Below are 13,921 nucleotides of genomic sequence, written 5' to 3'. Positions count from 1 at the left end.
GGTCAGCACCGCGGACAGCGCCCGGCCCACCACGGCCACCTGTGCGCGGCGCCGGCGAGGCGGCGGGGGGGGAAGGCGAGGAAACGGGGCCAGCCCGGCCCGAGCGGCGGCCGGGCGGGGAGGCGAGGGCGGCGGGGACAAGGACGCGCGCTTCCCACCTGGGCTGTGGCTGGATCTCAGGCGCCTTCCACAGAGACACTGCAGCATATGCGAGCCTTTCTCCAGGAGAAGCCCCAGAATCCTCATGGATTTCACTTTGTGGCGCCCTCCCGCTCCTCGGAAAAGGGACCGGCCCCAGAGCGGCCGGCTCTCAGCGGCGGGGCGCCGGCCCCCCTCGCCGCCAAACTTCCCGGCCCATCGCCGCGGCCCCGCCGCGCCCGGGGGAGGGTGGGGGACCCCGCCGCCACTTCTCGGGACTTCTCCGCTGGGGGAGGGCAGGCTGTGCCGGGAAGGGGGGCGGGCTAGCTGGAAGGACGTCAAGCCCTAGAAACGCGAGCGGCCGGCTCCCAGCCCTGCCCCCTGCTGGCACAGCCCCCGCCGGGGCGGGCACCCGCCGCCGGGACCCCCCCAGCCGCCGTCAGGCCCGGCCGCGCCGCTCCGCCGGCGGAGGCTCTTCGCCGTTCCCCCCGCAGCTCCCGCCGCCGCCGCGGAGAGCCCGGTCCCGGCGGCCCGCAGGGCTCCGCCGCGCTGAAGTTGCCCGAGTCCCGGCGGGGAGGGAGGGAGGCGGCCCCGCGTCCGGGCCGCCCGCAGGCAGCGGGGGTGGTCTCCGGGGCGAGGCAGGCTCGGTGCGCCGCGGTATTCCCAGCGAGAGAAGGCACCACGTGCAGGGGGCACGGAATACGGCCTCTCCGGGGCTCCCTGGCTGGCAGAAACCACGGGACCTGCAACGTGGCTGGGAGGAAGACACACCTCTTGTCTTAGATCACCAGTAGGAGCGTCTGCCGAGAAGCAGGGGTGTTCCTATCAGCACACGCTTTAAACGAGCAAGGCTCCGTATTTACACTTGCAGACCCTAAGGCAACTCTTGCAAAGGTCACTCCACTGAAGCTGAAGGTTCATTCTTTTTTACCCGTTTTTAAACCATCGCGGTTACAGACTTAAGTCCAGGCTCAGTTTTGTGCTGCACAGAAAAGTAAGGCCAGTATTTCACATGCAAGGAAGGTTGGGGAGAGCTGCTCTCCTTAGGGCTGTCTTCAATTAATGAAGTTACCCAGCGCAAAACCCACTACACACGGCTGGAAAGCACAAGAGCATAGGAGGCTCCTCGGAGGAAATGGTACATACAAAAACCTCTCAAATGAACTCTTGCACCTGAGTAGACTCCAATGCTCCACTGAAAGTCAGATGCCCCTGGGACACATATGAACCTTGCACCAGGGTGAATTTCTACCAGGGTTACCTACTCAAGCACCACCTTTCAAAGCTCTTGCTTCTCCTGGCAACTGGCAAAAGTGTCTGGGTTTCTCAGACCAGCACATGAGGTGGAAGTTTTTTTTAGAGAGTGCACTTGGGATGTAACATGCTTTTCACCAACACTCCGCAGGGATGTGAGAGTGGGGATGACGACTTTGTTGTTAGCACTTAGTAGGATATCTCTCAAGTTCAAACAAAAAGAATGAGGCACAGTCGTCATGATATGGGGTGCAACACTGGTTCGGTCACTGGGAATCCCATGAGGATGGAACACTAAAAGCTATAAAATACAAGGAGATCAGAGTACCAAGACACATAAACCAGGCATAGCAAAAGAAATGCTGTTATAGTGTGAGAGTCTATTGAGGATTGTGGCAAAACCAGTATTTGTGAGAGCACCTGGAGTCTTTCATGCCCTCAGTAAACACCCTACAGTTTCTGTTTTTGTCTAGAATAGGAAAAAGAAAAACAGCTAAAATGCTAAATGTTTCATGAAATGGAAGCTCTTCTTTTCCAGTCAACCCTACTTCATACACTGAGAACAGCACTTAACTAGAAGCAAAGCCAGTAGCATACAGTTCAGGACTGTTAAAAGGATGCAAAGTATTAATAACTAATCCCTGGGATCCACGCTAAACTCAGTTTTTGTTGTCTGCTGTGACTTATGCTGAAAACCATCACTTTATATGTCTTAATTCATAAGCTATTTTACACAGGACTTTGCACATGCACCAAGTCACAGCAAAAAGCTAAATGAAACTGCCCTTCTCCCTCCTCTCTACATTGCCCGTCTTACCCAGGATCATTGTTCCAGCTACACTCCTTAGCAATACCTGCTCTACAGCAATCATGGAAAACTACTGTGCCATGTCAGGGCAGGTACCAACCTTAGACTACAGCTGTTACCTCTCCGCTTAACCCATAGCTGTCCTTCAGTTCTCCGCTATACAGGATCAGCAAGCAAGCCTGTAGCCCCTCTGGAACAAGGCCAGAAGTAGTTTGCACAGTGAAGCCCTAGAACACAACCGGTGGTTCTTGGGTACTTCTGTAATAGCACAAAAAAATAATAGTCCTCTTTCTGCAAATGCATCAGCAGCATGTTTAAGATGAGAACAATTCTGGATCTGGCAGATCAAGGACAGTACAGTGAGATCTGAAGTCAAGGTGCCCTCCTTGCTTAGCAGCCAACGTGGAGCTGTAAATGAGGGGGCTCTGATTTAAAGATGCCCGTACTGAAGTGCAGCACCAGTTACCAGGAGAGAGGTGCACTTAGATGTTATACATATTAAGCTAGCATAGGAACAGGCAGGCATTATCACTTGGACATCGGAGGACAAGTGTATCGGACACGATACAGATGTTTGTGAGAAAAAAAACCCCAGAGAATGCAACAGGTAGCTTAAGTTTGAGACCTCTGTTCATTAAACTAATACAGTTGTTCTTGGAAAATCTACTCAGAATAACCCACAAAACCACTAACAAAATAACCCCCATTCTTTGGGGAGTTTCCATCACCTTCCAGCAAGGCTGATAATCTAGGCTTAACAGGTACTGAACTGACAGAACTTCTGCCTTTGTAGGGCAGGCTCCAAGGGTCAGTTCCCGATTTACACAAGAGTAAAGGGCAGCAGAATCAAACCAGTGAAAAGAATGAATATTACTTGGCATTTCCAAAGAAGGGCCATGAGAACTGCAACACGCACATGTTTTTCTTTCAAACTGAGTAGGTTTAAGTAAGTTTAAACAGCAAAATGGAAACATAAAAATGGCAAAGGATGATTCTTTAGGAACTGTGATGCATATGACTCAAGTGTTTACATGCCACAAAATACTCAGTAATATCATGTACCCAATTAGGTAAGTCTTAACCCAGTAAACAAAGCTTATGGAACTTGGAAAGATAAATGGAGCTGACATAAATCAAGACATTGCTAGATGAGTTAACTCATTTTAATCCAAAAACAAGGTAAACCAAAATAAAATTTATTTCTCTTCAAAGGGACAGCATGTACCCAAACAATATTTCAATGGGACATAAGTAGTGCATAAATCTTGCTGTGGCTCCATTGATAGGCTTGCTCTACTAAATAATAATGCAAATAACATCTCAAAAGTTACTGTGAAAATTCTACAGATATTTAAATTTTTGCCCATCGGTAAAACACGGGTATGAGAAATGACAGTGTTCTTGAATAAAAGCAGAGATTGCATTTGCTGGAATACAAAGCAAGCTGTGAAAGACTCACTGAGGTCAGAAGACAGTTACAGGGAACACAGTGTCATGTGTGTTTTTCCCTTATTAAATTAAAATGCCATTGGCCTTCTGAAGCACGGAACAGAAACGAGAATATGTTTGGGATTATGGAATTTAAATTAATACCTTCTACTAAAAAGAGGAATGCACTGTGCTCTGATCAGAGAAAAATAAGGTGATTTAGCAGACAAGGCTCTTTGCTAGGTATTAAAATAGCATAATGTGCATGAGTTCATCAGTTACAAAAGCCAAAAAAGAAAGAAAATCTACAAAAGCTCAGAGAAGAGACTAGTCAGGAAAGGTAATTTCCACGTCTTCATACAAAAGCAGGCAATAAACATTTCAAGGTGCTGGGTCCATTCTGCTTCTGTTTTCACCCATATTGCCTACCAGTAGTTCTTTGAACATTGCAACTGGTACACAGATAAACACCCTGTGCAACTGGGTTGGGAGTTTTTTTGCAAGTCTTTGCCCTTGTATTTTCTGGCCAAACGCAGTCAGATGTGGAAAGAAACGGCCCATAAGCCTCAACAGCTTTGTTCAAGCTGGTGCTGATGCAGATCTTGGACCTTGTCCCTCTTCGAAAATTTACAAAACTCCTACAGGAGCACTTGGTGCTCATTTCTCGATACTCACTCCATGGATCTATTTGTGATCACTGATGGTATATTCCACGGTGATCACAGACAACCACTTCTCAGCACCTTTCTTTGCAAGAGCCCTTTGGGCAAAACCTGTGCTGGAATGGGCCAAAAAATACAGTCCTTTTCAGTGCAAACAAGAGCACTGCTGACAAGGAGGAATAGCAGGGTCTGCTTCAGAGACATACTAACCATGTATAGCTTCTATTGCTTCCACCTCCACCAAAGCATAGAGCACTCACACCAGAATCAATGGGAGCTGCAGCACAAAGTTCAGGGGTTTGCTAAAGGTCACACAATAAAATTGTGGCCAAGTAAGAAATCATCTGTCAGTCCTCATCCTCGTGATTTAATGAGAGGATTAGCCTCTTCCTGATCGGTATAAAATTGTACTCATTACAAGGCAAAGATAGCAGCTATTCTGCTGGAAACTCTACCACGGAAATAGTATACCACACACCTTCTGACAGCAAGTGGAACATGAGACAGAAATAAAAAAAGACATAGCTTGGTTTTGTACAACAGACAAGACAAACCAATTCCTTGGTTGCTTTTGCTTTTCTGTGGTCAAAAAGCAGTGCTATCATATGAACAAAAGGCAACAGAAACCATTTACTCCAGCTCCTGGTAGAAAGACTGACTTGGTAAAATCTCAGCCTCCTCTCAGCTCACCAAAGCAGATTCAGAAGAAAAAGAAAAGATGTCCTATAGCCTTGATCATTTAATAGGTTTATGCTCAGACACATAAAAAGCTCATAGTAATGAGTACTTAGTAGTTGCGTTTCCAGACATTAAGAAGAAATCTAATATTACATGTAAAGAAGACTTTGTGTATCAAATATTTCCCATCTGAATTAGTGAGAAGTGGTTGTTCTGGATGTTTTTCAGCACAGTGATGCTTCCTCAAAAGCTGGAACTTCTAGGACTTCTCCAAACCTATTTTGGTAGTAGTGCCAGCAGCTCAGAACAGATGCTCTGGCAAAAGGGCCAGCCATACATTGCTCCTTCCACCTGCTTCCAGTGCCCTGCAGCTTTACAGTTTTGTCATCCACAGGTTGTTTAAAAACCCTTGATGGATTTCTCCACAAAAAATTTTTATAATTGGTTTTTGAAGCCAGTAATACTGTTGGTCTCCTCACTATCTTTTGGTAAGAAGTTCTACAGGTTAATCATGCACCGGGAAAAGCTTTTATTAGTTTAAAACTGCTTCTCGGTAGTTCCATTTAATGCTCACCTTAGCGGTTATACTGTGAAATGGTAATTATAGGTTCTCCATCACAGTCATGGTTTTATATGCCTCTGTCGTATTTCCCTCCTCAATTGTTTCATTTCTGAAGACACCTGAAAATGCCTAATCTGTTCCATCGCTCCCCGGGCAGCAGCTATTCTGCACACTCCACTGACCTTGCCACTGTTTCCTGTGTCTTTCTAGTTCTATCACACCGTTTTTGAGACAGGATAACTAGAGCTGCACACAGTGCTCAAGGTGCAAGTGCACCAGGGATTTCTAGCATGGCAGGATGATAGGTCCTAATTGCTCTCTGTACCTTTCTCAATAATTTCTGCTTGCTTTTGCTGAGCTAGCACTTTCAGAGAGATTCATGCTGTCTCTGAGGTCTTTTTCCAGAGAGAAAATGGCCTCAGTAGCACCCCTTACCATGAGTGACCATAAATATATATTTTGGGGGGTTTTATCCATGGATGCATTACCCTGCACTCCTCAGTTTATATTGCTGTTAGTTCACCAGATGCTCTGTATCAGGAGATCCTTCTGCAACTCTCTCCTGTCCACTTCTGTTTTTCTTACTCCAAATGTTTTTGTTTGTCTCCTCTCCGTCTCCTCGCTCTTTGAGATCATGTAGAAGCATGCTGGACTGCACAGTCCTGTCCCTCTCCACTGACAGTTTCCCCACTGATGAGACCTGACCTTTTTTCTTTGAAGGAAACACCCCGTGAGGGAAGCATTTTAGAAATCCAAGTGCATGACCTCTTCTGCATCACCTTTACCCAGTTGCTCAGGGAATGCCAAGAGATTTGGGGGGCATGTTCCCCCTTGCAAGAGCTGTGCAGCCCCTTCCCTGGGTGACCAAACCTGACTGCCAGGCCCCCGCAGGGTGCGGGGCTGTGATTTTTTGCAGATGGCTGAATTTCAGGGCAAACCCCCAGATGTTGCCATATTTGTCCTTTGCAGCTGAGAGTGGCAGAGGCACCTTCTAGAGGCACCTCCTTGGCAGGTACAACTCCCCTGCCAGCTCCGCTTGCTGTTTCACATCCGATTAGTCTCTGCAGCCCCTCACAAGGGAAAACATGCAGGAAGGCAGAAGATCTCCCCCGTTTGCCAATCCCTCCAGGCTCAGAGGTCATGAGAGAGGAAAGCAGATTAAAAGGGCTGTAATGCAGCCAGCGCAGGGAAGATCTGACCCACAGGGCCCCAGTAATTGAGGTTATTAATCCACAGTAGGCAATGATGGCTTTGCCTGAGGCATGACCCAAGTTTAGAGGGCAACAGCCCACAGTTGTGCCAAGAGGCTTTTGAGGTGGGCAGGCAAACCAGCTTGCTGGCCAGCACAGCTGCCGGGCTCTGCCCACCAGACAGCCCCTTGGCTCCTTTGCTTTCAATGGGCAGCCACTGTGGCAAAGCCAGCACTGGAACACATGCATCTTCCAAATTCAACCAGGGCGTGCTCTTGGTTCCCCCTGACCCACTGATTCACTGCATGAAACACGAACAATTGGCAGGCCACTTTCCTCATCTAAAAGTGCCGCTAATCCATCCATCTCACAGGGAAAAGTTGGGAGGCTTAATAAAGATTTTCTGAGGGTAAGTACAATAGACCACCTCTGCAAGAAGCCAGCTCCCCTTCCCCTCCAGCAAACTCACTCCCAGTGTTCAGGAGTGCATCTGAGGTTGGGAGCAGCATCTGTGGAAGTATGAACCTCCCCATCTGCCTGCTTCCAGTGACACTTACAGAGCCTTTTACTGTCATCCAGATCTGAGGCGTATGTATTCTGGCATGCTAATGTAACATATGTGGCACAGTCTTATTGAGACAAGCAAGTACTTGCCTGCCTAACTCCCTGCCTTGGGAACTACGGTACAAGAAACACTTTCTGCTCCAATTCACAGCTTCTCTGATTACAGCGAAGCCACTACTAGGGCACTACAGTTCAGACCCTCACTCGTTAACCGGCCACCGTGGCTGAAGAGCACGTGAAGACAAATTTGAAACACAGCTTGCACTGGCAAGACTACTAGTCTGGAGCATGCAACTCCTAGCTCCTCCAGTGTAGCATCGCTAAGGCAGCGGAGTCTTTACCAGACCCACATGCAGGTTTGTCCCTGCTGGTTCTGAAGGCAAAAAGAATTACAAAAGCTAGGTATTAAATAATAATATTACAGAGTAGTTATAATGCATCTATATATGTAAAGGAAAGTTCATGTTTCAAGAGAATTGAAGACTAGGTTTATAAGACCTTTACAAGAGCCAACCTTGAAATCCTGGCTTCTTAGGACAGGACTTCCTCCTGGGTACATTTTTTCCAAGTAAGCTTAGTTAAGACGACTTTTTGTCTGGGAAAATTCCTTTTCTGAGACTGTCTTATGCAGTATAGTCCTCACCAAAATGCAAGAGAGCTAGGAAAGAAAGAGATACTCAGATTTTCTTTCTCAGGGAACACTGTTGCTTTTGGGCAGATGCTCCAAAGTCGTCAAAAAATCCACACGTTATTTTTCCTTAAAATGACATTTTTTGAAGTATTTCAACTTTGCTGAAATATTTTGACATATTATGAAAATAAAGTTGCAAGGAAAGATTTTAACCTTATCAAGATGAAACATTTGCAAAAGTTTCTCAAACAAAATTTGGCAATTGAGGAATACCAGGACTATTTGGCTGACACTGGTGTTAACAGGGAAGAACTTAACTCCCACCCCGTTAGGCCACAACTTCAACACTGCTGCTGCAGCCCCATGCACCATGATATGCATGTACCACAGACCGGCTTCACAGGACAGAGGAGATTTTTTTGTTGTTCACAGTTTCAGGACAAATGGTAAAGGCAGTCGACATTACCAGGCTCAGACACTGCCAGCTACAAGACAGACCCACTGCCTCCATCCTCTGCTATGAGAGTAAAAATGAACCTAAGCAACACATTTGGGGTTCTTTCTTATATTTGACTCATGGTTTAGGGTCTTTTAAGGTTTCTGTTGTTAGCTTTTCTCTGCAGCCATTAGAACCAGAAAATATCTAAATACACCAAGTTGTCATTCTTACATAATGGCTTGGGGATTTAAGAAAGGCCCCAAATCTTCTGAGACATAGCAACACCAGTTTGCAGTGATCACACCAGTGACAGGTAACACGACTGGCTCCCAGAGACAGGAATCACTGCTGACTTGTGACATACTCGGTAATGGCCTTACTCTGCTTCTGCTGAAAACAGAGCTCTGCCAGCCCAGACCATGGCTTAGACTCATTATCAGCCCCTAGAAAGTTCTGCTCCCTATGAGAAGGTAAAAATCCTTCTTTCCTCAGCAGATGAAGATATTTCAGTTATGCTGGAAGAAAAATTCTAGCGAGTCCCATTCCAAAACATGCATAATCTGGCAAAACTGAGGAGGAATGAAAGGTGTTCAAGTGAAAGATGAAGCACCATTCTATGAAGATTGCTGCAGAGCACAGCAAAAAAGAGGAAATCACAAAAGATGAATGACCTATGGGTGGAATTTCAAGAGGGAAATAAAATATGGGAGGCAAATACTTCTGTGTGCGAGCAGATATATCAGCAAAACACTACTTTATCAGCAGAGAAACATGCACAAGGCATTACCAAAGGCCTTGAAGGTCAATCACTGCAGTAGCTATCTAACTCCCGCAAGCAAAGTTCAAAACCTGGACAATACACGAGGCACATGTGGTGGACCTGGCACAGCACAAAATGCAGCTCAGCACAAGCTAAAGCTGTAAGTGCAGCAGCAGAACGGACCAAGGAAGGGTTGGAGGAGAGAGAGGTGGCTGCAGAGGATTTACCAATAATGTTAGAGAGCTGGGGCGGGCCAGATTCAGAACTACTATAAACTGATACTGCTCCATGAGGTCTGAATTTAGCCCACACATTTCAGGCAGGTTTTTTTTTTTTTTGTTTTGGTTTGGTTTTTTTGTTTGTTTGGTTGGTTGGTTTTGGTTTGTTTTTTTTTTTACAGGCTGTGCTGGTTTTGGCTGGAGTAGAGTTAATTTTCTTCATAGTAGCTAGTCACTGGCTGGGACTAAACCACGACATAGGCACTTTGTGGATTCAAAGCTGGAATAATAAAGCTGAGCTGCTTCCCTGTCAGCGTGTGCTAAGCTATTTATGAGTCACTAAAACACACCTTTTCTAATTCTCACCTTAGCTTGTGAATGGCATGTGGCCAATGTACGTTCTCTGGGTACTTGAGAAAAGTCACCACAGCATGTTATTTGCTGAGGCTATTGGCAGAGCCACTGCATTGACTCTGCTGCAGGACATGTTTGACCTCCAGCCAGTCCTGCATTAGCCTTCTGCATGTTTACATCGGGACAGCCACAGACATTGTCCAAACGAGTGCCACACAATAGCAGTACTAAATTTCAGGAAATCTGTCCAGTGCTTTGCAACCCTCAGATGAGAAAGCCCCTGCAGAATCAAAAAACACGAGTGCAGACTTAAGTCGTTCCAAGTCATCAGTGCTGCCTGGCCCCACACACCATTTCTGTCTCTGCACAAGTGGTCCTACCAGGTATACTGGGCTCACAAGCAAGTGGAGCCACAGCCATCACTTTTCATTCCCGAAGAGCTGCATCCTACAATTCTACAGTAAAACAGTAGTTATGATGGGGAAAAACGTCCAATTAAAGTAAAAATGTTCTAAGTAAGCTCTCGCATGTCACGTATCCATCCTCAGACCACTGCCAAAATGATTGCCTTCCAGCTGGCATTTGCTTAAAACCCCAACACAGAGGCAACCTCAACTATGCAGTACTGGGATTCACATAAACCCTCCTTAGATGTTACATCCCTCCCCCAGTGCAGTGAAAGGAGCAATGAGGCTTCCCTTTGCTCTACCTAGTTATTTGGAAGGCCAGCCCCACATTCAAATCCCAACACTCAGAGGCTTGACTCACCCTTTCTCCACCACTGCGATTCCTCTACTGTTATCCTGATCCCATAGGGGATTCTCCATCCCCCACTCCCCTTCTCACCCAGCTGCCATGCACAGATTTAGCAGGATGACTCAAGACACAGGAAACACAAGCTCAATGTTCTCCTGCTATAGAGCAATCACTGCCTATCTCCAGAAGGTTCTCATGGGTCTAGATTGGGGCTGCTATGGCAGGGAAGGGGTAACGGTTGCTTTGTGAGGAAAACCAGACCCACAGTAGGGGACCTCCTACCCAAGTCACAGCTCCTGCTGCTTCCCTCTGTCACAGTCTCAGCTCATCCTCGCTTAAGTCTCACGGGAGCAGCTTGTTGTAGAACACAAGTTTAGCTATTTGCTTTTCATGAAGGCAGAGCCACAAGCTCCTGAGGGCACTGCCAAGCACACTGTGAGGCAACACATGACATTTGAGGGTGTGAGGAATGGAAAGGCAGGTTCCTGGGGGGTGTCTTTCCTTCTCCCCTGCTGAGTTACAGCAAGTGTCATGGCCACATCATCTATTTTTCATTCCCTTGTGCTCAGTGTCAAGCTATAATGAAACCATAAGGAATCCAGCATCACTCAGCAGTGTACAAATGCACTGTGGTCCAGCTCTGCAGAGCTGGATTGCTTAGTGTGTAGTGTTGCGGGAAGGAGAAGAGTCTGATAGCAAGAACTTGGTTCCCCATTTTTATTTGCTACACTCCCTGAACTGCAGCAATGGTGAGCGAGGCATGGCAGAGAAAAGCCTTGCTCCTCACCCTGCTCCCTCAGTCACCCTCCCGGTTACAGCGAGAGCTGTCAGGCAAGACCACAAATGTCCAAGACTGTTAATACCAACAGCAAACTACAGGAAGGAAAGGAGAAGAAAGCAGAAGGATCATTCTCAGGATGATGCTCTCAGGAAACAGATTATCCAAGATAACTTCTGAAAGAGCACATAAGTGGGGCACTTGGGCTTCCGCCCAACTGCAGTAATTCAGCTGCCTTTCCCCAGGCCCAAGCCATCACTAGCTTGGGCAGTGGGGGAGAAGGGTGGTTGCTGCCAGAGTCCATAGATGTACACTGGACACAGCATGGCCGTGAGTCAGACTGTAACTCATGGCCTGACTGCAGAGGAGCAGGCGTCACTCACGGGGAGACCCGGGGATGACTCCTGGTGCTTGGCCACCTCCATGCTTGCCACACTGCCCCTTGGCAGAGCGCCTCTGTGCTCAGGCAGCAGGGCAGCAGAGCTGCCTCTTTGTTCATGTATCCAGACCAAAAGAAGTGGGGACATTTCTCAGCAAGCACAGAAAGCATGACAGCCCCCGGTCTCCAGGTGAAATATACAGCTGCCTTTGATGAGAGGCAGAACAGACACCAGCTTTACTTGCACACCATCAGGGTAAGAGTCTGGTAATGGGCCTACATTAAGACAGAGTAAATTAATAATCAGGAACAATCTCTGAGCTGACGTCTGCTCCAGCCTGTGGGCTGGTCTCTGAGCAGCTAAAACTAGAACAGAGCAATTCCTGGGGAACAAGTCATAGGGAAAAGCCTACACTGATCTGTCAGGGATGCAGGCAGCAGTACCTGAATATTCTCATTTTAAAGTTCCTTCCTTCTGTTCTTCCCCAGCTTGCTTTCCCAGTTAAGTCCTCACCTTGAAGAAATTGTTGGGTCATGCCTCTGGTACCCCATGATTTCTTCCTTAATGCCATACTCACCAAGGAATGTTTAATGCACGATGCCTGCCGAGGCCAGTTATCATTTCTCTCAGGAGCGTTTACACCGACTAGGATTGATGGACATGGGCACGCAGTGACTCGACCAGCCTGCTGCACAGCAGCTGTGTTTGCACTGCACTTCACCAAGACCCTGCTATTTATATTTAATAATCCAAGTTTTCCAACTTCCTTTTATTCTACATTGCACGTTTCATATTCCTTCATGACATCTTTGTAATTCCATGTGCCTGTTAAGAACTCACTCACCCACCAGAAAAATCTTGCTGAAAAGAGTGGGATTAAATAAGCAGGTGATGGTTCAGCCCAGGCTCAGCGTAGTTAACAGAGACACAAAATGCTACGTGTAGACCATTATAAGGCTCTTCCCTTAACACATCACAAGAAGTTACAGAAGATAGAGCAGCTACCATCCACTTTTTCAAGGGCAGTAGCCTTGCATGCCCTTTCATGCTAGTACTGCTGTCAGGATTTTCCCACCCTACAACTGCTCTTGAAAAATGGGAGAGGGCCCTGATGGCTGGGACCAAGCAGGAGCAACAAGGATGCTGTTCCTGCATGTGGTGCAGTACAGCAGTTTTATAGTGTGGTAGGTCCAACTAGTCAGCATGTCCTTTCCAGTCTTACTTGGAAAAGGGAGAAAAGGTTCACTGTGAAGGTTTTGGCTGATTCTTATTCTTTACGCAAATGCTATGACCACAGTTTAAGCATCACGAGGGTTTACAGAAGTTTTCCCCTCTAGTGGTGTAGAGTTGAGCAGCAGACTTTCTGCCTAGTTAAGGGCTTTAAATGATACTACCTGTTTATAAGACTACAGGCAATACTTTCCCATAGTTTAATTGCACTGAGATGGGCCCTTGACTGCTCGCAGCAGTAGAGGTCACTGTAACGTAAGTTAAATGGGAGAATTCAACTAAAAATAAAAAACTAAGGGGGAAAAAAAAAAACCAACAAGCTGAAGCATCTTGTGACAACTCACCCCAGAAGCCCTGTCAGTCTGCCAGGACTGCACTACCTAGGAGTTGGGAGTGAAGCAAACCCATCCACCATCTAATGCTCGAGAGCTCTTTAACCCACTCTCTATCTTCAACTGCTTTACACTGCTGGCTGCTTTTAACCTAGTTTTCAACCTCCAGAACTCTTATTTCTGGCTGCAGCTTTCATTAGCAGAGACATGCTCCCCATTCAGCTCCTTCCAGAGATGTAGGCTACATCCCCAAAGTGCCTTTTTGGGAAAGTTGTCTGATGCACTCACAGATTGAGGGTGCAGTGCCCTGGAAAACAGGGAGGAGCATAGCTTCAGGAGTGCATTTCTCCCCTTAGTACTGAGAAGCCAAACCCCACTGGTGAAGCTTTTAGATGAGATTGTTCTTTCCTAACCATTGTCAGTTTTGTTTCCAAAACGGATAGGAAAGACTGATTAAGGACATAGAGCCCTCTTTTCCCTTTCTTTGTCTCTTTCCCTCTCCTTTTGGAGCAGCAGGTGATGCAACACTTCTTTCTCTGCTTTTTCACACCTCCATTTTTGATACCCTCTTATATAGGCAGCTGAGGAAGAGGCTACCTTGCACAACAAGGGTCTCTGTGCATAGCAATGCAACAGCTTCCAGGAACTCCCAGTGATCACAGATAGACCACCATCCCCAGCTGGCCAAACGCTTTCCTACTGATTCTGCAGGAATCCCGATTTCCTGAAATCCTCCTGATTTTCTGCAGGAAAGTCTTC

General features: G+C 46.9%; 1 protein-coding gene across 2 annotated transcripts in view; it reads right to left on the bottom strand.

Moving 5' to 3' along the window:
* The window catches only part of FGF12 (fibroblast growth factor 12), a 145,383-nt gene extending 145,137 nt beyond the window's left edge, over positions 1–246 (bottom strand). Inside the window, exon 1 of one of the 2 annotated variants that reach the window (XM_059822623.1) lies at positions 159–246. In XM_059822623.1, coding sequence (XP_059678606.1) covers positions 159–246 — 88 coding nt within the window. The remainder of the gene's footprint in view (positions 1–158) is intronic. The other variant, XM_059822624.1, reaches the window with a different exon arrangement.
* Between the last annotated feature and the right edge of the window lie 13,675 nt (positions 247–13,921).

This window comes from Gavia stellata, chromosome 11 (genome assembly GCF_030936135.1).
Source record: "Gavia stellata isolate bGavSte3 chromosome 11, bGavSte3.hap2, whole genome shotgun sequence".
Lineage (NCBI taxonomy): Eukaryota > Metazoa > Chordata > Aves > Gaviiformes > Gaviidae > Gavia > Gavia stellata.
Note: the sequence above shows the minus strand (reverse complement) of the source record. Positions and strands in the feature narration are given on the sequence as shown.